A 24251-nucleotide genomic window follows, 5' to 3' on the forward strand; every position below is an offset into this window, starting at 1 on the left:
TTATATAACTGTTGGATAAATAACCTACTATCCTCCCGTATCGATCTGTCAAGGAGCAACAGAAGCAGGCAGAAGTAGCGCCACATGACATAACAGTAAGAGGCACCATTAAGAAGGGCCCAGTGTTGGGTGGCTGCAAGGTGGACATCGGTTTCCCTCGAAGTGTCACTGATGGGATCCCCAGAAATTTCCATTCAATGCCCCTTTATTATGCCACATTACACCTGCCTCCTAGGCGTAGCACCAAAGGATACATGACATTTTGACAGGAACGTTTTTGACTATTTATTCAACTCTTACACATATCTCAGCAAAAATTTGCAAACAGTGTATTAATCACAAGCAGCTAAGCACATAGAATAAACTCTCTTCAAGAGAGGAAGAGTTAGTTGGTGTTGGCTATACTTTATTTTTATATTTTTATTGATTTCAGAGAGGAAGGGAAAGGGCAATAGAAACATCAATGATGACAGAGAATCATTGATGGGCTGCCTCCTGCACGCCCCACACTGGGGATCGAGCCCGAAACCCGGGCAAGTGCCCTGATTAGGAATGGAACCATGACCTCCTGGTTCATAGGTCAATGCTCAGCCACTGAGCCAGGCCAGCAGGGCGGTGTTGGCTCTGTTTTAATAGGAAATTCCCCTGGTTATATTTTATAGGAACTAGATGGACTATCTAGTGTGCAATTGCTTAACATACTGTTTGGTAAAGGATTAACAGAACCTTTTCTCCTTCGGTGTGAGAATTTGACCTCTGGTTAACTTCCTAGCTCTGTTCCCCTGACAATCTACCGAAGAGTAGTATGTCAACTCTATTGCTAGGAGCGTTACCTATGGTAGAAATGACCCCGAACTGGTAAATTGCATTCAGACTGGGAGGACTGTAAGTACCTGATAGGAAGCCACAGCCCTGGGCTTCCCTAAGCACAGTGACTCTCGGAATAAACATGTCTCTTTCGGGACACCAGAAGCTATGACTGTGGAGTTGTTAGAAAAGATACTTGCCCCGTGCGACGAGAGGCTTTTTAGCCAGGATAACTCCCATTCTTGCCCAATGTGGGTCGTCTCCTTGTTCAAAACTCAAGTGATGAACATAAAAATCGATCCCAAAGATCACAGTTGTCAATGAAGAATTGGCAGTAGTAAAATCATCTACCTGGAGAGTCTACTTCTCCTTCACTTACGATGGTTCTATATCATGTGATCACAACAGCGTGATTTAAAATTAGGACATGTTAGAAACCAACCCAACTATTCCTGCCATCTTTCCCCCCCATGTATCTCTACAGAAGCATTATTTGAAGAAAAGAATTCAAATTTTCAGCAGTATAATGACAGGTTTGAGGAACACAGTAATATGGGATGTGGAAATACTGAGTAAAAATGAATGAAAACACTGCCCTTCAGAAGCAACTGAATAAAGTGCTCCTTTTTTTGGGTTAGAAGATAGTGTGATCACGCAAAAGCACAAGACAAGCTATAAAAGACCAACACCAGGAAGTACAGTGGTAATACTCAAAACAGAGTATAATAGGATTTCTCACCCACCCAACCCGCTGCCCCTCACAGAGATAACTCCATTGTCAATGCACAAGGGACACACAATAACAACCTAGAACTCCAAGGGAAACGGTGTGGATCAGTCTCCCGTCTCCCCCAGTGTCCTAAGAATCAGCACACGGAGCCCCACCTGTTGCCTCTCTATGGGGTTCGTGGCAACATCAATTAACAACAATAACAAAAAACCATCACAGCATTCTGAACCACCAGAATACTCTATGCCACAGCATTCTGCAGACCACGAGGGTCAGTCATTTTCTTAAGGAATATTCAAAGTCTAACGACTACCAAAATATTTACACCGGAATGGCATCTTTCTGCCAAATGACCAGAAGTCATGATGCTCTGTGTCATTTCTTAATTTATTACAATTATAGGTCTTATTTACATTCCTCCCCAACCCTTGCTATGAAAGCCTGACCCCTTCCCCCCGAGAGAAAAACTTTCCAAGGATGCCATTTGTAAATTTCATTCCAAGTAAAAATCCTGTCCCCATTCATGCACTATATCTGCTAGAGGATAAAGGTATCCTTGTGAACTTGGGCAGAAAGATGTCAGAATACAGCCTAAATCACAGTCTGTGTTGGACCCAACTGGGAATATACTTATTATAAAACTATCACCAATAACACAAATTACACCTCAAGGACACTGTGCAGATTATAAATACTGATCACCAAATGTGAACATAAATTTAAAACAGGACAGTTTGTGATCTTGCAGTCCAGACAAAGATCTCCTTTAAAAGTGACAGAATTCAGTGATCTTAGTTACTATGAGTGTCAACACAAACTCTAGACAGCCAAACAGGAATGCAACAATCTAAAATATTATGGAAAAAGTGAGTCACTTAAATATTAAGCTTCACGTTCCGTTTTCCTTCCAGTGATTCTGCTACTTTAAAATTTAATAAAATGGTAAAAGCCTAGAGTAATTCTGGAGGTATGAATCTCAGTCAGAATTTCTAAGTTTCCATATCATCAGGTTATGGGCAAGCTGGGAATAATTTGGCCTCCACTCCACATTTTCCTAATCCGCTATTTCCCAAAACTTGTGGGAGCATAAGGGTTTATTAATATTTTTTAAATTAAAAAAATCAATAAGACATGTTTTTATTGATTTTTAGAGAGAAAAAGGAAAGAGTGGGAAAAACCTCAATCGGTTGTATCCCCACACACCCTGACAGGGGACTGAACCCACAAGCTGGGTATGTGCCCCGACGGGCAATCGAACCCGTGACCTTTCAGTGTACAGGACAGTGTTCCAACCCACTGAGCCACACCGGCCAGGAAAGAGTCCATTTATATTAAGAAGGTAAAAGGTAGCGTAGCTTAAAATATAACACAAAATTAAGTTCACTCATTCAAAGTCATTTTTTTTAAATCTTACTTTTTAGTGGGGTTTCTTAACCTTGAATTATCTAGTTGAGCTAGATAATTCTTTGTTGTCAGAGACCATCCTATAAGTTATAGGATGTTTAGCAGCATCCTTTCTTCCACCCACTAGATGCCAGCAGCTCCCTACCCCAGTTGCAACAATTTAAGAATGTCTCCAGACATCGCCGAATCTCCTCTGGGTGGCAAAATCACCCCCAGCTGAGAATCACTGTCTTACATGAAATCTCTAATGTAAATTTTCTTACTTTGCACCCAGTAATATGAATAGGTCATAGGGTCACTGAAGAGGCTCCTTGCTCTACCAGAGAAACTAGGCAGAGAAGTGAAATTGTGAGGTAGAAAAGTCTTTTAAAATATCAAAAATACTTTAAACAGAGAGAGAAAAGCAATCAAACATAACTCCTTGCAAAGTAGAGCTTCTACACATCCACCGAGGTTTGCCTTTCGCTAAGATCCCTCTATTCGAACAACAGCTAATATTTTCATTTTAGGTTTAAGAAAAATGTGTCTGGTCCTAAAGAAGTTTCGATTTGCACCTCTTGATTTAGAATAATTTTGAAACTCTCTGTGGGAAAAGACCATGTGTTCTTTCTTTTTCTGTTCATCCTCTCCCGAGGATATTTTTTCCATTGCTTTTCAGAGAGAGTGGAAGGGCGGGAAAGAGGGAGGAAGGGAGGGAGGGAGAGTAACATCAATGTAAGAGAGATACACAGGCTGATTGCCTCCCGCAGGCTCCCAACCTGGGGCAGGAAGTGAACCTGCAAACCAGGTACATGCCTTTGACTGGAAATCGAACCCGAGACCCTTCTTTGCCCAGGCTGATGCTCTAACCACTGAGGCATGCCAGCTAGGGCTATATCCTATAGATTTTTTAAAAATATATTTTTATTTATTTCAGAGAGGGAAAGGGAGCAAGAAACAGAAACATCAATGATGAGAGAGAACCATCAATGGGCTGCCTCCCACATGCCCCACACCGGGGACGAGCCCACAAGAGCCCTTAGGAGCCCACAGCCCAGGCACGTGCCCTGTCTGGGCATCAAACTGCCTGGGAGTCAAATTGCGACCTCCTGGTTCATAGGCTGACACCCAACCACTGAGCCAGTCTGGTTGGGCTATAGCCTATAGATTTTAAAAAGATTACCTATAATAATACAGAACTGCTAACACTAAACACTAAATACACTTTCATTAGCATTATTTATTAAGAAAAAAATAAAAGTACTATCTAAAACAGGTTGGGCCAAATCCTGCTTACTGCCTATTTTTTGCAAGTAAAGTTTTATTGGAATACAGGTACACCCATTCTGATTCTCGAATCACTGAGCCACACTGGCCAGGGCACAAGACCAGTTTTTAAATTTCCAATCTACTGCAGACCAATATGTGGTCCTGCTGTGTGGACTGGTATCAAACAACTCAGACCAGCACCCGTGTGAGGACCACAGTTTGAGTCACACTAGCTAAACTTTAACTTCTACTGAGGAGTTTAAATACCTTTGAACTCTTCAATGACTAGCATTTACAAGCCAATTTATGATGTTTTGATGGTCTTTTTGTTTAAGAGACAGAAAAAAGTGATTTTACTACCTTTTGAAACATAACTATACTAAATTCAAGGAAGAAAAAGGGATTTCTTTTATTTTTTTCCAAGTTCAAAGGAAAGTGTTTTGTTTGCATACTTCGCTTCATTAGGGATTTCTTTGAAAATCTATTTTGGATACCTTAACATAAGACAGAATTATGAAAGTGCCTTAAATATTTTACATCCCTAATATTTCCTGCTCTCTAGCCCTTTAAAGAAGTACAGCCTTTTGTTAGAATAATGTATGGCTGCTCAGTGGGGAAAAGCAGACTGGTTTAAAATCCTGTACTTCCACAAGCTTCTCTTTCTTTCCAGCGGATCTTTTAAAAGGGAAGTACTTTGGAAATATAACTTGTTTAGATGGGTTTACACTTTCCCTCCAATTAAAGTTCCATTCACAAACTCAGTGAAAGAATGTCAGTGGTAGCTACAGTCCCAGCAGTGTAGCCTTCGGAAACGGCTCGGAAAAGCAGGGGAGAATTTTTAGTTTTGCCCCGATGACTTGTTTTAGGTTATATGTGTGTAGAGAATTGTCAAATGCCAAACTAAGCAGGGAAACCATCCAGACCTGGGCTCACAGGGTCCCTTCTCGGGACAAACTAAACATTTAATCCAACTGGGCAAGCCAAAGTGCCGGAAGAAGGCTTTGAGCTTATTTCCATGCTTATATGCACACAGACATCCCCAGCTTTGACAGTGGCAGTCTTAGATTTAGGAAGTAGCTTTTACAATCATGTAGAAGGCAGTCCTGCCTGCCCAGCACAATAAAGCTTTCTCTTAAATACTTCGGAAAATTAGAATATGGAATTCATTAGGAGAGGCTAGGCAGAGGTAAAATTATTCTCAAAACTTAATACATCCTTGCCCACCTTTTTGGGGGAAAGAGGATGACCACGAAGGAATGCAGAGATGGAGACACTATGAGAACAAGCATGGGGGTTTCTTATCTTTCTCCTAATCACAGTTCAGGTGCACAACAGGAAAAACGGGACGCCTGAGGGCCAGCCTGGACTCACTCAGAACTGAGGAAAGGTCAGCAAAGCCCTCAGAGATCAAGGGCACCAAACTACAAACTCATTAGTCCTTTGAGTCACAAGATCCAACCTCTACTAGGTCATCTAAAAAAAATGCAAATATATTGACACGGGGGAAAAATGTTCATCTCAGGGTTCCACAAAACCGAACAAATGGTGTCTTTCAACCACAGAATGAGCAACGACAAATCCCCAAACCTCTCCCCGCCAATCTGCTGCTACATGAGTGTCTCTCGGTCCGTCAGGCTGGGCTGGATCTGTGGTCTGTCGTCGGAATCGTCTCCGGCAGGGTCGTTTTCCTCGCCGGACTCCACGTAGATGGGCCAGTCATTGTCGGTGTCACTCTTTTCTTGGCTTTCTGAGGACGCCTCCACCAGGCTGAGGTTGATGGGCATCAAACTGTACTCGTCATCATGTGTGTCTGCCACGCAGGTGCAGCTGTCACACAGCCCAAAGCGCCTCAGCCCCTGCGACATGTGATTCGAGAAGGTTCTTCTGCAGCCCTTGCAGATGATTGGACAGTTGGATCTGTGGACCTGAAACCACAAGTAGATACAGTTAATGTCACAGAAATGGGGTTGAGTCGTGACCCCATGGGATGTGGGCCCTGGTTGACCCTCCAACCTCATTTCTCTCCACTCTTCCCTTATTCCATCTGCCATACTCTCAGCCTCACCAAGGTCCTTTCAAAGAAGTTGTCTCTGATGCTGCAGGCCAGGTTAGCCCCCCATCCCCCAGCTCTATAGTCTCACCTATGCTTCTTCCTTGATTATCTGGGGGGATGTGCCCCCAGATCCTCAGTGGATGCCTAAAACCACAGATCGTACCAAATCCTATATAGACTATGTTTTCTCCAATACATACATACCTGTTCACTTAAAGAAAGCTCTTATGGCTTTTGTTTGGCATATCCAAATTGCCAGCATGCTAGTCTTGTGTTCTGGGGCCATTATTAAGTAGAAGAAAGGTTACATGTGCACAAACTATCTTTCAAATGGGCGCACAACAAGCCTGATAACCAAGACAGCTACTAAGTGACTGATGAATGAGCAGGAAGCATATACTAGTACAGTGCGGAGACACCATCGAAGGGATGGTTCACATCCTGGGAAGAATGGAGCGTGGTGCGAGAGATTTCATCACGCTACTCGAAAAACATCATGCAATTTAAAACTTACGAACTATTTATTTATGGAATTTTCCATTTAGTATTTGCAGATCACAGGTGACCACAGGAATCTGAAACTGTGGAAAGCTAGACGGTGGATAAGAGGAGACTACCGTACTTTTAACAAATCCTTGGTAAAACTCACTCAACTCTAAGTTCCAAGCTGGTTGTCCTGTCACACATGGTACCATATTCCCAGGGCCAGGCATATTAAGGGCACTCGGTGAGCTGGTCAGGGTTTTAGGCTTGGCTTCTATGTACCTTGGGCTGTTTAGTTATTAGGGAGGCAGATTTGCTAGACAGTGTATTCCCCAGACAGTGTATTCCCCAAGGCTCCCCCCATGCCTTTTCTATTTCCTACCCCACACAGCCCCAGGGGCCCCCTGTGTAAGGAACTATCTTTCAAATGTGCACTCTTCAGGAACTCCGGCCAAAAGGGCTCTGGGAACCAATCGGAGCCTCTCTTTTGGAGAGCTCTGGGTGTGGGGTGTATGCAAGCAGCAGAGGAAAAGCGGCTGATGAAGAGGAAGGGCCAAAAGCATGACCCCAGGTTACTGGAGCTGCCATCACATTGACCGATGTCCCTGGTCCCCATAGGTTTCCTGGGCTTCCTAGGCGAAACCCCCGCACTTGAGCCAACCTGAGTGACTCATAACCTTCCAAACTGCCAGGGCTTGTAGAATGTGGAAAAAGAGAGGAAATGAGGATTCCAACCAATAAAACATCTTAGAAGCACCCAGGGGCCTATTGCTGCCAAGAGAGACTGAAGATATAAACTGGGAGGAGCGGGGAGGGAAAGAGCCGGGGTGGGGGGTGGGGCGGGGGAGACAAACAAACAAAAACGGAAGTCCTTGGGAGAAGGCCATTCTCACACAAGCTTGCTGGGGCCAGTACTCACAGCAAAGGCAGTAACCTTGCACTTAACTTCAGTCTGGATTTTTTTTAAAAACATATTTTATTGATTTTTTTTTTTTTTTTATCAAGAGGAAGGGAAAGGGATAGAGTTAGAAACATCGATCAGCTGCCTCCTGCACACTCCCTACTGGGGATGTGCCCGCAACCAAAGTACATGCCCCTGACCGGAATCGAATCTGGGACCTTTCAGTCCACAGGCCGACAATCTATCCGCTGAGCCAAACCAGTTAGGGCTTTTTTTAAAAAAATATATTATTGATTTTTTTTACAGAGAGGAAGGGAGAGGGATAGACAGTTAGAAACATCAATCAACTGCCTCCTGCACACTTCCTACTGGGAATATGCCTGCAACCAAGATGCATGCCCTTGACCGGAATCGAACCTAGGACCTTTCAGTCTGCAAGCCGACCTCTATTCTCTGAGCCAAACCAGTTAGGGCTGGATTCTTTCAGAACCATAATTCATACCATAAAGTTTTCCTCTTAAAAGTGTGCAATTCAGTGGTTTTTAATAGTCACAAGATTGTGCAACCATCTAATTCCACATTTTCATCACCCCTGGCCTGTAATGGTCACAGCTTTCCCATTCCCACCTGCCCACCCTCTGGCAACCCCGAATCTATTCTCTATCTCCGTGAGTCTTTCCGTCTTGTACACTTCATATAAATGGAATCATCCAGTCCCGGCTGGTTTGGCTCAGTGGATAGAGCATCAGCCTGTGGACTAAAGGGTCCCAGGTTTGATTCCTAGGCTCGATTCCAGCCAAGGGCACATGCCCAGGCTGTGGGCTCCGTTTCCTCCCCAGCAGGGGATGTGCAGGAGGCAGTCCATCAATGATTCTCTCTCATCATTGATGTTTCTATCCCTCTCTCTCTCTCTTTTTTCCTTTCTCAACTCAATAAAAATATTTTTAAAAATTTTTTTTAAATGGAATCATACAGTATGTGGTCCTTTGTGACTGGCTTCTTTCACTTCGCATGTTTTCAAGGTTCATCCATGTTGTAATGTGAATCAGAACTCCATTCCATTTTATGGCTGAGTAACATTCCATTGTATAGATACACCTTTTGCTTGTTCATCCATCCGTTGATGGACATTTGGCTGTTTCCACTTGTTTACTATTATGAATAATGTTGCTATGAACATTTGTGTGCAAGTTTTTGTGTGAATGTGCGTTCAGTTCTCTTGGTTATATATCTAAAATTAGAAACGTTGAGTCCTATAGTAACTTTATGCTTAACTTTTTTGAGGAACCGCCAAATGGCTACACCATTTTATTGTACATTCCCACCAGCAATGTATAAAGTTCCCAATTTCTCCACATCTTTGCCAACACTTTGCTATTATCCATTTTTTGATGCTAGTCATCCGAGTGGGTATAAAGTGGCATTTCATTATGGCTTTGACTTGCCGATCTGACAAAAATATAGGCATACTTTTGATTCACTCACACGGGACAACTATTGTTGTGCTGGCTGCTGTCAGTTTTTCATTTGACAATCTAAGGGAAAGAGGTCAGTGCCCCTGACTACACAGTCAGGCATTGCATGTTTTAAAAATTCTTGCAGCACACCTCTGTGCCTCTTGTGGCACACTGGTTAAAAATTGCTATGCTGGACAAATGTCAGGAGCCACCCACACACACACCACCAAAGATCTGCCAGCTCACTTACGCTCAGGGCATGGCTCCGCAGGTGCTCCTGTCGAGTGAATCGCTTGCCACAGATCTCACAGGGGTAGGGCCGCTCGCCCGTGTGAGAGCGGATGTGCCGCTTCAGGATGCCCTTCTGTTTGGCCGTGTAAGGGCAGAAGGGACATCTGTGGAGCTTGATGGGGACCACCAGCACGTCGCCTAGGAAACCAAACAGATTAATTTAGCTGTACTGTCAGCAGCAGCAACACTGGCCACGCCTCCGACGGGTGGGATCTGGGGCTGCAGAATGCCACCAGCGCAGATCATGAAGGTGGATCGGACCTCTGGACTAGGATTCACGTTTTGACCGTAGCTCCTCAGAGCTTCCAGGCATGTACAGAGGAGGTTTGCTATGATGCAGACTTAAATCGTTGGAATTCACATTACCTCTCTATATCTGAAATCATCAAATATCAATCTCTTTCCAACTTTTTGTTTGTTTGTTTACCTTGCTCATACAACCGTTAAGGTGACACATGTATAGAAATGTTCCTTTCAAGTTACAGGAGTTACCCTTACTGCAGCATTCCAAGACTTGTTCCCTCTATCCATGCCCGTGGGGGTAGATATATCTGGAGCTTAGGGAGAGAAGGGAAGAACACGGTCTTGAGAGGCAGCAGACTGGAGTGGTTGCTTTACCTGAGCCCTGCCTCTCTCTTGAGCACTCTACTTCCCGTAACCCATAGCCCACACCTCAGAATTGTGCTTCACTGTCAATTCCAGACCACTGTCTCTTCTTTGGCCTCAAAAACCAGTCAGGGCCCCAAGGTTTTCTTAAAATATATTTTTATTGATTATAGCAGGACATAATGCTTTGACAGTATCTGCGAATGCTGGGATGAGCAACATGGATATTGAACTATTGACCATCTCCTTGTCCTGGTCTCCCAGCTGTATACCATCGTGTGCTGAGGCCAAATTAAGCTCCCAAAAGCACAGCTCTGCACGAGCTCAGAAACTATGGAAAATCTCCCCTGTGCCTACAGATAAAAACCTCATCTCTTAGCATTCAAGATTTTCCACCTGCCACGTATGAAGAAGCAGCCACACCCAAAAAAATAGGAGGAAAAATCTAGAACTATTTCAAGTTTTATCTTTTTTGTATATGAAAATGAAATAAAATAATAATATTGGGGGGGAAAAAGATTTTCTGCCGAAACTGGTTTGGCTCAGTGGATAGAGCGTCGGTCTGCGGACCGAAAGGTCCCAGGTTCGATTCCGGTCAGGGGCATGTATTGTACATTGGTTGCGGGCACATCCCCAGTAGGAGGTGTGCAGGAGGCAGCTGGTCGATGTTTCTCTCTCATCGATGTTTCTAGCTCTCTATCCCTCTCCCTTCCTCTCTGTAAAAAAATCAATAAAATATATTAAAAAAAAAAAAAGATTTTCCATAATCCAACTCTAGTCGATTTCTTTCTCTGTCTCTTTTATCCTCAGATGCCACATTCTTTATCCTCAGATGCCTCCCTGATTGCCCAGCAGGAAGCCAGTTCTCCAGCTTTTGGACAGTTATGAAACTCACACTGCCATTTGTCTTCCAGCCCTACTACCTTTAGATCATGTGATTACACACGTCTTACCTCCTCTGAGTTCTTTAAAAGCTGGATTCCTGTCTGACTTATCTTTGTAGCTTCATCGAGAAGCTACTCAAATATTTGAGCAAATAAATGAATGACCAGACCGGCTTGCGTGGCTCAGTGCTTGAGTGTCAACCTATGAAACAGGAGGTCATGGTTCAATTCCCAGTCAGGGCACAGCCTGGGTTGTGGGCTCAGTCCCCAGGGTGGGGCATACAGAAGGCAGCCTATCAATGATTCTCTCTCATCACTCATGTCTCTCTCACTCTCACTCCTCCTTCCTCTTTGAAATCAATAAAAAAAAATTTTTTTTTTTTTTAAATGAATCACCAAACAAATCAGTCCTACTCTTTGCCTTGGCACTTAGAATAAGTTCAGCCTGGAGTTGTGTGAGTGGAATAAAAACCTGGCAGACAACAGGTATGGCCGGGGGCCAGGGTGGCTGTCTTGCCACAACACCCTGTAGTTGGAAACCTGACTTTATAGGCTAATAGACAGGACTTGAACGAAGATGGCTGGCGTACAGCTGAATTACTTTTTGAAACCTGTACATACAGGCAGGGGTGTTGAAAGACAAAATCACTGCACTGGCCGAAGCCGGTTTGGCTCAGCGGTAGAGCATCGGTCTGTGGACTGAAAGGTCCCAGGTTCGATTCCGGTCAAGGGCATTTGCATTGGTTGCAGGCACATCCCCAGTAGGGGGTGTGCAGGAGGCAGCTGGTCGATGTTTCTCTCTCATCGACGTTTCTAGCTCTCTAGCTCTCTCCCTTCCTCTCTGTAAAAAATCAATAAATTTTTTTTTTTTTTTTTTTTAAATCACTGCACTGAAATCCTCTATCCACTTGAGCTGCCTTCAGTTTGTTTAATGAGTGACGTGAAGCCAGCCCTGGTCTCTGGCTTTAGCTGTGCCGCTTACCAGCCCTGCAGTCTCAGGAAACTCACTAACCCTCTGAGTCTCAGTTTCTCTACACATTCATTAACGTCCTTTGCCAAACTCACAGCCATGACGAAGGTCCAATGAACGTTAAAGAGTGATTACAATCTGTGAAGTGCTTTTATGTACACGGAAATGAGATTTCAACAAGTTCCCATAGTGAGTTCCGTGAAAGCAGCTGCTACCTGCTAAATGTTGGTTAAGACAGTGTCTCTGAGAACCCGAAACAGCATTTTTAAGTTTTTCAAGTCTAATTTTAATCAGACACACACAGTGTTCTTGCTTCAAAAAAATGAAATTAGCCTGGCTGGCGTGGCTCAGAGGTTGAGCACTGGCCTATGAACCAGGAGGTCCTGGGTTCGATTCCCGGTCAGGGTGCATGCCCAGGTTATGGGCTCCATCCCCAATAAGGTGTGTGCAGCAGGCAACCAATGCATGATTCTGTCTCATCATGGATATTTCTCTCTTCCTTCCTCTCTGAAATCAATAAAAATATAAATATTTTTAAAAATGAAATTTAAAAAATCTAATGATAGCTCACTAGTAACAAATAAAAACAGCTGTTCTTCCTTATTTAAAATACTTTTACTGCCGAAACCGGTTTGACTCAGTGGATAGAGTGTCGGTCTGCGGACTGGAGGGTCCCAGGTTCGATTCCGGTCAAGGGCATGTACATTGGCTGCGGGTACATCCCCAGAAGGGGGTGAGCAGGAGGCAGCTGGTCAATGTTTCTCTCTCATCAATGTTTCTAGCTCTCTATCCCTCTCCCTTCCTTTCTGTAAAAAATCAATAAAAATATATATTTTTTAAAATAAATAAATAAATAAATAAAATACTTTCACTGTTCCATGTTGAAGCGTGTATAAGAATTTTGATTCATTAATTTCTTGGCTTCAGGTTCTAGAAGCTACAGCGTACTTTTATCAGGAAGGTGACAGCCAAGTGTATTTGTATCTCCTATGAGACATTTTACAACACAATTAGCTCACTATTATGAAGAGCTAAGTCATCTTTCAGAATTGTTCAGGAACACAATCAAGTTCTCTTAAAACAAAAAACCTAGCCGGGACCGGTTTGGCTCAGTGGATAGAGCGTCGGCCTGCGGACTGAAAGGTCCCAGGTTCGATTCCGGGCAAGGGCATATACCTTGGTTGCTGGCACATCCCCAGTAGGGGGTGGGCAAGAGGCAGCTGATCGATGATTCTCTCTCATCGATGTTTCTAACTCTCTATCCCTCTCTCTTCCTCTCTGTAAAAAAATCAATAAAATATATTTAAAAAACAAACAAAAAAAAAAACCTAAAAAAGTACGTAAGAAATTTATTCACATGAAGAATTACATATTGGATGTCCTGAGAGGTTAGATTGCTGTCAGACATGGTCATAGAAAAGTGGAACTTCCAGATGATAAACAATGGAAGACAGAAGGGTTACCATGAATAACTATACAGGAAAAGCTGGCTGTATGAGGGCTATGGGGACTGCAATGAAGCTTGGAGATATATGGGTGGCTTAGCAAGCAATGCTTCCTTTGTTAGTTCATTATTAAAAGGATTTAAATGGAGATTTTCTGCATTTGTGGTAGCTGTAGGGGCTGAATATTGCCTGGAATCCCAGAATAAAGATAAGAAGCATCACTGAGATAATACCTAGAAGTATCTTAGTGGCTTAACTCTCTTATAAAAATTAGATTTTTTCCCTGGCCCAGTGTTGCTCAGTGGTTGAGTTTCAACCTATGAACCAAGAGGTCACTGTTTGATTCTGACCAGGGCTCCATCCCAGTAGCAGGCATGCAGGAGGCAGACAATCAATGATTCTCTCTCATTGTTGATTTCCTATCTATCTCTTCCCCCCTCCCTTCCTCTCTAAAATCAATAAAAATAAATATTTTAAAAATAATAATAATGAGATTTCTTCACTGTAGCCTACTCATCTGGTTGTTTGCCTCTTAAAAAATACTAAAAAAATTCAATAAAGAATACCTGTGCCAGCCATGACTGGTGTGGCTCAGTTGGCTGGGCATAGTCCTGTGCACTGGAGGTTGCCAGTTTGACTGCTGGTTAAGGGCGCATGCCTGAGTTTCAGGCTCGATCCATGGTAGAGGCCGCTGATTGATGTTGCATTCTCATATCGATGTTTCTCCCTCTCCCTCTCCCTTCCTCTCCGAAATCAATAAAAATATATTTAAAAAAAAACAAACCAGCCAAAACCGGTTTGGCTCAGTGGATAGAGCGTCGGCCTGCGGACTGAAAGGTCCCAGGTTCGATTCCGGTCAAGGGCATGTACCTTGGTTGCGGGCACATCCCAAGTGGGGGGTGCACAAGAGGCAGCTGATCAATGACTCTCTCTCATCGATGTTTCTGACTCTCTCTCTCTCTTCCTCTCTGTAAAAAAATCAAAAAAACAAAAAACAAACAAACAAAAACAAACAGAAACTTACCCACATGAAGCCAAATGCCAACTCTAAAATATTTTCAAATACATCGTACCATCAACCATGACATGTTATGAATGTCTGTAATGCGGCAGGCACCATAGTTGACACAAAGAATAAATTTCCTATTATATGTGAGGAAAAATTTATGAAACCGTCTCAATTGGTCCTCAACCCTGAGAAAAAGGCAAGACAGGGATGATTAGCCCCTGAACAAACAAGTTCAGAGAGATTTAATGATTTGACCAAAGTCCCACTGCCCGTTAGTGGAAGACAGAAGGTTCTTTCCATTTCTTCAAACTGCCCTCAACATGCTTACGTTCTAGCTGGAGAGGTAAAATACTAGCATCCATGAAGAAACAATGCCCTACTCAATTCATACCTATTGATACGATGGTGGTGGAGATAAAGCAGGGATAGTGATGGTGATGGCAATTAGTGATGATGACGGTGGTAATGATGATGGTGATGACAATGACGACGACGATGATGGGAGACTCTAAGGCACAGATGTGGGTGCCAAATGACCAGCAGAGATGATGCATGCTAACGGGACTCACCTGAATCGTCGCCATACCAGTCAGCCTGGACATCCATCATGGAACTCATGGCGCCTCCTATACCATCTGATCTTCCCTCCAAACCCCGAGAGAAGTGATGATGGTCCGCATCGTCTTTGCTCTGGACCGCACCGTTGCGCAAGAGGGCCTCCAAGAACTGCTTCACGTGGTAGTTGCCGTAAGACATGTCCATGGGATGGCTGCTGGGCAAACCCTCCTCCACGTGGGACAGGCTCAGCGGAGCAGCGTAATGCTGCAGCTGCTCACCGACCTCCACCTGCTCCACTTCGTCAGCATCGAACTCCACCTTCGGCTCTATCTGCTTGGGCAGGGCAGAGAGGTCACTGTCAGCTGAGCCGCTGCCCTCGCTGTCCTTCACCACCGGTTCCAGGGGGTGGCAGTCACCGCAAGGGGATTCCTTGGGACAGTCCACACACTCTTCTTCCTTGGCTGTAGAGGAGACCAAGCTCTTGGTGTCACAGGAGGCCCCCTCCGTGCCTGAACCGGGGCTCCCACCGTCCGCCTGATGAGCTGCCGCCGCTGCCACCGCTGCGGCCACCGCAGCCTCCTTCTCCATCTTTCGGCAGATGTCAAAGGACGACCGGATATACGTCTTGCAGAAGTTTACCACGTCATTCATCTGTAGGTAGCTGGCGGCCGACATAACTTCGATCACGTTTTCCCCACACAAATCCAACTTCCCCGAATACAGGAAGTCTAGGATGATGGAAAAGGCATCGGAGGTGACGATGTCCAAGGAGGCGGTGCTGTGCCGCCCGCTGTCCTGGATGTAGTGGATGAGCAGGGCTCGGAAGTAGCCGCTGTTGGCAAACAGAATGTTCCTGTGGGCCTTGAAGATCCGCCCTTCCACAATGATGCTACAGTCACAGAAAAAGTCCCGCTTTCGCTGTTCATTCAACTCCCCCAAGAGCTTGGCATAATAGGATTGCACCTCCATGTCTTCACCAGCTGCTGCTGCTCCCGAGTAGCCTGTATCTCTGCCAAGATTTTCAAAAAGTTGATTCACAAATTTCAACCTTACAAGTAAGATGTTTACTTTTAATACTTAAAAAAAATGTTTCCCTGCCCGGCTGGCGTGGCTCAGTGGTTGAGCGTTAACTTATGAACCAGGAGGTCATGGTTCAATTCCCAGTCACGGCACATGCCTAGGTTGTGGGCTCAATCCCCAGTGTGGGGCATGCAGGAAACAGCCAATCAATTATTCTTTTTTTATATATATTTTTATTGATTTTCCACAGAGAGGAAGGAAGAGGGATAGAGAGCTAGAAACATTGATGAGAGAGAAACATCGATCAGCCGCCTCCTGCACACCCCCTACCGGGGATGTGCCCGCAACCAAGGTACATGCCCTTGACCAGAATCGAACCTGGGACCTTTCAGTCCGCAAACCGACGCTCTACCACTGAGCCAAACCGGTTTCGGCAACCAATCAATTATTCTATCTCATCATTAACGTTTCTCTCTCTCTCTCTCTCCCCCGCCCCCTTCTTCGCTGAAATCAATAAAAATCTAATTAAAAGAAAAAAAATTCTTTCCCAAACATTGGTTCAGTAGTGTCTTTATGATGTGGACTGCTTTGGACCTTACAGAAATAAGAGGTTGTCCAACTGAGTTAATTTCTGAAAAACAACAATTGTGTGTTGGTACAGTACATAGTGTTTGATTCTTTCAGTAAATTTTTATTAAAACTCCATGACAAGACACCAATATTGTCCCCATTTTTCCAATAAGGAAATTGAAACTCAAAGAAAATAGGAGCCCTAGCTGGTCTGGCTCAGTGGATAGAGCATCGGCCTGTGGACTGAAGGGTCCCGGGTTCGATTCCTGTCAAGGATACATGCCTGGGTTGCAGGGGCATGCAGGAGGCAGCTGATCAATGATTCTCATCATTGATGTTTCTGTCTGAAATCAATAAAAATATATTTTTTTCCCTAGAGCATCTTTTTTTTTTTTTTTAAATATATTTTATTGATTTTTTACAGAGAGGAAGGGAGAGAGATAGAGAGCTAGAAATGTCAATGGGAGAGAAACATGGACCAGCTGCCTCTTGCACACCCCCTACTGGGGATGTGCCCGCAACCAACGTACATGCCCCTGACCAGAATCGAACCCGGGACCTTTCAGTCCGCAGACCGATGCTCTACCACTGAGCCAAACCGGTTTCGGCCCTAGAGCATCTTTTTATTTACTTATTTATATATATATTTTATTGATTTTGCACAGAGAGGAATTGAGAGGGACAGAGAATTAGAAACATCGATGAGAGAGAGTCATCGATCAGCTGCCTCTTGCACACACCCCACTGGAGATGTGCCCGCAACCAAGGTACATGCCCTTGACCGGAATCGAACCTGGGACCTTTCAGTCCACAGGCTGACGCTCTATCCACTGAGCCAAACCGGTCCCGGCATATTTTAAAAAAAGAAGAAGATAGGAGATGACCCAGATGCACTACACTTACTTTCCTCAAGACTCAAAATACACATAATACCCAAATTTAAGAATTACAGTTCAGCCAGCTGGTCTTGCTCAGTGGCTAGAGCTTCGGCTTGTGGACTGAAGAATCCCGGTTATGGTCAAGGGCACATGCCTGGGTTGCAGGCTCGGTCCCCAGTGGGGGCGTGCAGGAGGCAGCTGATCAATGATTCTTTCTCATCATTGATATTTCTTTCACTCTCCCTCTCCCTTCCTCTCTGAAATCAATAAAAACACATGTAAAAAAAAGAATTACAGTTTGGTCTACAGCGTCCTGACACAGAGCCTAGAGACTGGCAACTCGTCTCAGCTCACATCTATTATTATCACTTTGTGGAAACATTGGTGAGTTCTTGGGCCTGCCAGCATGCATTCACCATTCAGCTTTGACTGTAAACACCCATCCCCCAATGTTGGCCAATGATCTTTGCATCTGGCTGGTGCCAACCGCAGGCTCCACCCTCTGACCACTGTGGTTGGTTCAGAGATGGCAACATGGCTTGGTCAGAGCCAATAAAAAGCAGTGAAATGTTTACTAGTCCTTCCCAAAAAGATTACTCTGCTCTGGGAGCAGGTGGGATGGGAGGGGTGCTGCTGTCACACCAATAGGGGAACCAGCCCAACAGAGCCCAGCTCAGGCAGGAGCAACAGAAAGAGCCCATCGGAGTCCTACCTCCCGCAGTGCCGGGAGCCAGTGAAGTCCCTTTGCTAAGCTGCTCTGCTTTGGATTTTCTTTTTTCTTTTTTTAATATGTTTTATTGATTTTTCACAGAGAGGAAGAAAGAGGGATAGAGAGCTAGAAACATTGATGAGAGAGAATCATCGACCAGCTGCCTCTTGCACACTCCCCACTGGGGATGTGCCCACAACCAAGGTACATGCCCTTGACCAGAATCGAACCCGGGACCCTTCAGTCCGTAGGCCGACGCTCTATCCACTGAGCCAAACCGGTGCAGGCCTGCGTTGGGTTTTCTATCTCTTGCAACTAAAGGACTCCTAACTACGCTTGGTTCACTCTTCCGTGTTTCTCTGTCCTGGCCCTTGGCCGTCTGTGCACTACAAGCCCTCTGAGGGCATGACCCATGTCTTATTTATTTGATATCCCCCACAGCACCTGGCAAATACTTTGGACAGGTAGGCGTGCTAAATACAACAAAATACTGTTTTCATAACTGCTAAGTAGCACCGATATAAATCAAATTCCAAATCCTTCTGCTAAAATCCCACCTGTGTATATGCCTTCGCACGTATATGCATGAATTTTTTCTGGAGGGTTATATAAACAAGAGTTACCTTCTTCCCAGCGCTCCTCCTCCATCTTTTCCCATCATCAACACCACAGAGCCATCCATCAATACCCCTTTTACTTACTGACCCACTGAGCTCAGAGGAGTTTCTATAACCAAGTACATCATCTCCCTTTACTGAAATCGCAAAAAGCCTAGTTAGAGCTGCCAGCCATAGCTAACAACTCTTTTTAAAAAAATATATTTTATTGATTTTTTACAGAGAGGAAGGGAGAGGGATAAAGAGCCAGAAACATCGATGAGAGAGAAACATCAACCAGTTGCCTCCAGCACACCCCCACTGGGGATGTGCCCACAACCAATGTACATGCCCTTGACCGGAATCGAACCTGGGACCCCTCAGTCCGCAGACCACCCTCTATCCACTGAGCCAAACCGGTTTCGGCATAGCTAACAACTCTTTAGCTTGCTTCCTTTCTACAAATGCAGCACAGCAATGCCTCGCCCAACCAGAAATCAGGCACTTTCTTCCCCCAAAAAGGGCCCTTTCACTGGCAAAAATAGATTCCCCAAGGCCTAAGACACTAATGGCACAGCCTTTACTCATAACAGACCCACCACAGCCTTATTAAAGGGCAATTTACACCTCCTTACACCTATGGATAGCAAGTGATGCAGTAAGTTTGGAAACTAGAGAGTCAATTAGGAGGAGAAATGAAGAGGAGACTCTATAAGCAAGTAAACTGACAAAGTTAAAAGTGAGAACTGACAGGTGGGAAAAGGAAAAACAGTTCTAAAAACTTCACCTCGGAATTTGTAAAATGTCAGCCTGAGGCCACTTAGCTAAGGGTATTAAAGGCTCCTACACATTCAAAATGGCCTAAGGACATCACTAGATGATAGCCCAGGGCTATAAGGGTTGGACCTGTCATCAAGGAGACTTTTATACTTTTATATTGTTTTAAACTCAAATTATGTCATCATTTTGGAAATTTTCATTGAAAGCAGTTAAAATGAACATTTGGTTCAAAAAGGAAGGGAACTGTCAGATATCTGAGAAAGTCTACTATTCCCAAATAAATCAACCCTGAAAGTTTTCACAGGATGAAGGCTTCACTGTCATTCTAACCTCTTCCAATAGCTCCAAGCAAGTCTTCCCAGCAGTTCCGGCCACTGCCTTTGACAACCAAAATGACAAGGGAGCCTTAGCCGGTTTGGCACAGGGGCTAGAGCATCGACCTGTGGACTGAAGGGCCCCAGGATGGATTCCAGACAAGGGCACATGCCGGGGTTTGGGGCTCAGTCCCCAGTAGGGGCGTGCAGGAGGCAGCTGGTCAATGACTTTCTCATCATTGATGTTTCTATCTCTCTCTCCCTCTTCCTTCCTCTTTGAAATCAATTTTTTTAAAAAATGGTAAGGGAGCCGAGACCGGTTTGGCTCAGTGAATAGAGTGTCAGCCTGCGGACTGAAAGGTCCCGGGTTCGATTCCGGTCAAGGGCATGTACCTTGGTTGCGGGCACATCCCCAGTGGGGGATGTGCGAGAGGCAGCTGATTGATGATTCTCTCTCATTGATGTTTCTAACTCTCTATCCCTCTCTCTCCTCTCTGTAAAAAATCAATAAAATATATTTTTTAATTAAAAAAAAATGGTAAGGGAGCCCTGGCCGGGGGTAGGGGGAGGGAAGGGGGGGCTCAGTTGTTTGGAGTCATGTCTGGTACACCGGAAGGCTGTAGGTTCTATTCCCAGTCACATACCTGCGCTGTAGGTTCAATCCTTGGTCGGGGTGACTCTGGAAGGCAACTGATCAATGTTTCTCTCTCACAACAATGCGTGTGTGTGTGTGCGTGTGTGTGTGTGTGTGTGTGTGTGTGTGTGTATCTCTTTTCCCCTTCCTCTTTCTCTTGAAAAATCAATAAAATCACCTCCTTTGGTGAGGATTTTATTTTTTTTAATAAACCTTTATTGGTCATATTATTACAAAAGTTCCTCATTGTTTCCCCTCCACCAGGTTCCCACCCCACCCTCTGTCCTTTCCCCACCCTCCATTGTCCTCATCCATAGGTGCACAGTTTATGTTCAGTCTCTTCCCGCACCCCCCACTCCTCTTTTCCCTGAGAATCATCAGTCCACTCCCCTTCCATACCTCCGATTCTATTATATTCAACAGTTAATATTGTTCATCATGCTTTTTAACTCCCTTGGTTTTTTGGTTGTTTTTTGTTTTGTTTTTTCCTTTCTTTTTTTATTGGCTTCCAAAGGGGAGTTTAAAATCAAAAGGAGTTTCAGGTGTGCCCAGATCCTATTCATCAAAATCTGGGTAAGATCCTCATTTTTAGGTACAAGATTTAGCTTATGGAGACCTGGGTGAGTCAAGGTCCTATTTGTTCCTCATTCCAAGCACATGGATTAAGAAATCAGTTTGGTGAGGATTTTAAAAAATGGTAAAGGAAAAACAAGATATAGGAAAATGCTACATCTAAATACCACACCGTATTCTTCCTCAGAATTTAAAGAAAACCTTGTCTGACTGGTAAAATTACATTTTTTTAATGTGAAAATATCCACTATTGATAGGAATATAATTTTGAACACCATTTTAGAGGGGAATGTGGCATATCTTCCTCACCTTAAAATGTACACACATTTCTTTCTTTTTTTTTATCCTCACCCGAGGATGTGTTTTATTGATTTTTTACAGAGGCGAAGGGAGAGGGAGAGAGAGACATAGATATGAGAGAAACATTGATCTGCTGCCTCCCACACACGCCCCAACCGGGGACTGAACCTGCAACCTATGTACGTGCCCTGACTGAGAATCAACCCACAACAGACTCCAACTAACCAAGCCGCTCAGCATGGTGCAACCATGTTTTTAATGAGCTAGCCTTGTGTGTTTTTATGTGGAAAAGGCCAATAAGACATAGTAAAAGAGAAAAAGACAGGATGCAAACAGTACAGTCTGATCCCGTCTGTGTGTATGGCTTTGCTGATACATGCATACATTTTTTTCTGGAAGGTTATATAAGCAAGAGTTAACAGCAGATGCCTTCGAGGAGATGGCATGGTTAAGAGATGTATGGAGGGACCTTCCCTTTTCCTTTGCAACCTCTGTACTGCTAGTATGTTCCACTATATACCTGTATTACTTTTATTTTTGTTTTTTAACAAAGAAAGAAAGGAGGAGCAAAGGATTAAGCAGTTGGCAAACCAGAAAGGTAAATATCTAAACAGCACAATACTTCTGAATGTGTAGAATGGTCTCATCTACATGGCCTCCTCCCAGGCACTTCCATTTTTCCACTGGAAGATGCTCCTTTTCAGTACCCCAAACCCATTTGCTTTGGCATTCTCTCCACAAATACTCTAAATTCTATTGGCTCATGCAAATACTCCCTGACCGTGCAAAAGTCTAGCCACATACTTCCTTCAAACCTTTCCTCAGACCTGCATTTGGCATAGAACGTGAAAAATTTGTTCACATTATGCCGAAACCGGTTTGGCTCAGTGGTAGAGCGTCGGTCTGCGGACTGAAAGGTCCCAGGTTCGATTCCGGTCAAGGGCATGTACATTGGTTGTGGACACATTCCCGGGAGGGGGTGTGCGGGAGGCGGCTGGTCAATGTTTCTCTCTCTCTCTCTCTCCCTTCCTCCTCTCTGTAAAATTATCAATAAAATACATTTTTTTAAAATTTGTTCACATTAATCTGACTGGTCGTTGGTGCTCTGCATCCCTGGGGCATGCTGAGGACCCCCCTTCTCCAGGGAAAGCAGCTCTTGGGGTGCAGTGCTCGCAGAAACACACGGACCCACACTCTGGCAGGGACCCTGCCAACCTTCCCACTGTAGCTGGCAACTTATCAACAACGTCTGACACCAGGACCATGAAAATGAATCTAGCACTCCCTAGGGCCAGTCCGTCAGGAGAGGGCAGATGCCAACACGGCAGCCTGCAGTAACCCCCCACCGTCCCCTGAGGGGATCCTACCTAGCCAGGTCACAGGACTGTCCTCATGCAGGCACCCAAAGCAGCCTTCAACTCCAACCACTGACTCTGACAGACTCCTCCAGGTTCACTGACCTGAGAATCATAAAAAGCTGCTCGTCAGTTGTTAGCATTCCCCGAGCACTGCCTCTCACGAGGAGGCACCGTACAAAGTACTTTACACACACGGGTTGATTTTTTAACCTTACAACAACCCGGTGCGGCAGCCACCCCGTCACGGCCTCTTTTTTCAGAGAACATTTCCGTTCAGATTTACAGACAGCACGCCCAAAGCCCGGACCGGGACTGAGGTCGGTGAGATCCCGGCGCTGACATTCCTAACCGAGCCACCCTGACTCCCCACAGCCTCCGTCCGGCACACAATGAGGAGGCTCGGGAAGTCACTCCTTCCCCCCGACGCATGGAGCGGAGGAGACCGACGAGGAAGAAGTTTCCATTTGCACAGAAAGAATTTCAGGGTCAGTGGGATCTTGGGTTCACCTGCTACATTGTTCGCAGCACCAGGGGATCCTCCCCGGCCAGGGCCAGACGACCGGAACTAGTTAATGGACTCTGTCTTCGGCCGGAGGGTGGGGAGCAAGGCCCGGCCCCTCCCGTGGCCTCCGCGGACAAAGTGACCAGCGCTGCGGCCAGCGCTGCCGAGTGCCCCGCAACCTCCGGGCGGACCGCCGCCCCACCGCCCGGGGCACCACGCGGGGGACAGCCCGCATCTAGGGAGGGAGAGGGATCTGCCCCCAGGACCCCTCCCCTCCCCACCCCAGGGGAGGCTGGATGGGAGTCGGTCACCCAGCACGGGTTTGCGCGGCGGGGATCCCCGGAGTCGCCAGGGCCGGGCGGCCGGAGGGAGGCCGACCAAAATGGGGCTCCCTTGCCCGCTGACCCCCGGTCAGGGCCGACCTTCGGGGCGCCCCAAGCCAATGAAAGCGGCGGCGTGACCCCGCTTCTCGGATCTCACCTTCCAGTGGGTTCCACCAGCACCGCCACCGAGCTACGCACACAGACACGCCCCCCGCTTTCATTCACTTGTCGCCTCCTCCGATGAGAAGCGGGACAGGCGACCAATCGTGGGCGTGGCTGGGCTCGGGAAGGTGGGTCTTCGCCAAGCCAGTTGGCCAATGGCGGGGCGCTCTCTCCGGAGGCTGCGCACTGAAGGCTCCGGGGCTCGTGGGGTGATGGGAGTTGTGGTCTCGGCGTTGGTTTTTCGGGGAAAGATACAGTGGACAAAACTACAAGTACCAAGATGCCCAAAGGGGCAAGAACCAGCGCTTGTAAAAGGCTGGAGCTTCGTTCGGGCTTCTGAGTCCCACTCGAGGGACCTGCGAAGTATTGATCTCTTTGTCCGGAGAGCTAAAAACGCGTCATGTATATTAATGCAACCTAGGGAGCAGGAGCTATGACTTATCCATGCACCACACAAAAAAAAAAATTGGAAATGAGTGCAATGGTTTAATCTGCTCAACAGGTTTTGATTGAATATTAGCAGCACTCTCTTCTCTGGAAAGGCTTTCAGGTTCACATACACGAGTGAAACACTTACATAGTGGTACGAGCCCGGCGGTGTGCTCAGTGGTTGAGCGCTGACCCGTGCACAAGGAGGTCATGTTGGGGGCGTGCCCCGCGTTGCAGCGGCTCTATCCCCAGTAGGG

The 24251-nt window shown here is 45.5% G+C and overlaps 1 protein-coding gene and 1 long non-coding RNA gene across 4 annotated transcripts; one reads left to right on the forward strand and one right to left on the reverse strand.

The window, feature by feature from the left end:
• Nucleotides 1–260: 260 nt before the first annotated feature.
• ZBTB8B (zinc finger and BTB domain containing 8B) lies at nucleotides 261–23628 on the reverse strand. 3 transcript variants are annotated; one of them, XM_084873091.1, is made up of 4 exons: nucleotides 23561–23628; nucleotides 14858–15855; nucleotides 9334–9512; nucleotides 261–6114 (listed from the first exon to the last, which is right to left on the reverse strand). In XM_084873091.1, exons 2-4 carry the CDS (start codon nucleotides 15813–15815, stop codon nucleotides 5797–5799), a joined length of 1455 nt encoding a protein of 484 aa, XP_084729217.1. In that variant the 5' UTR covers nucleotides 15816–15855; nucleotides 23561–23628; the 3' UTR covers nucleotides 261–5796. The 3 variants fall into 3 exon arrangements, with proteins under 3 accessions (XP_084729217.1, XP_084729218.1, XP_084729219.1); XM_084873092.1 differs by lacking the exon at nucleotides 23561–23628 and adding an exon at nucleotides 23086–23554; XM_084873093.1 differs by lacking the exon at nucleotides 23561–23628 and adding an exon at nucleotides 22588–23033.
• Nucleotides 9519–12668, forward strand: LOC311617731. The gene is made up of 2 exons (XR_014794168.1): nucleotides 9519–10563; nucleotides 12513–12668. It is a non-coding gene; the product is annotated as an uncharacterized lncRNA (long non-coding RNA).
• Nucleotides 23629–24251: the final 623 nt, after the last annotated feature.

This window comes from Pipistrellus hanaki (genome assembly GCF_964339955.1).
Source record: "Pipistrellus hanaki genome assembly, chromosome: 2".
Lineage (NCBI taxonomy): Eukaryota > Metazoa > Chordata > Mammalia > Chiroptera > Vespertilionidae > Pipistrellus > Pipistrellus hanaki.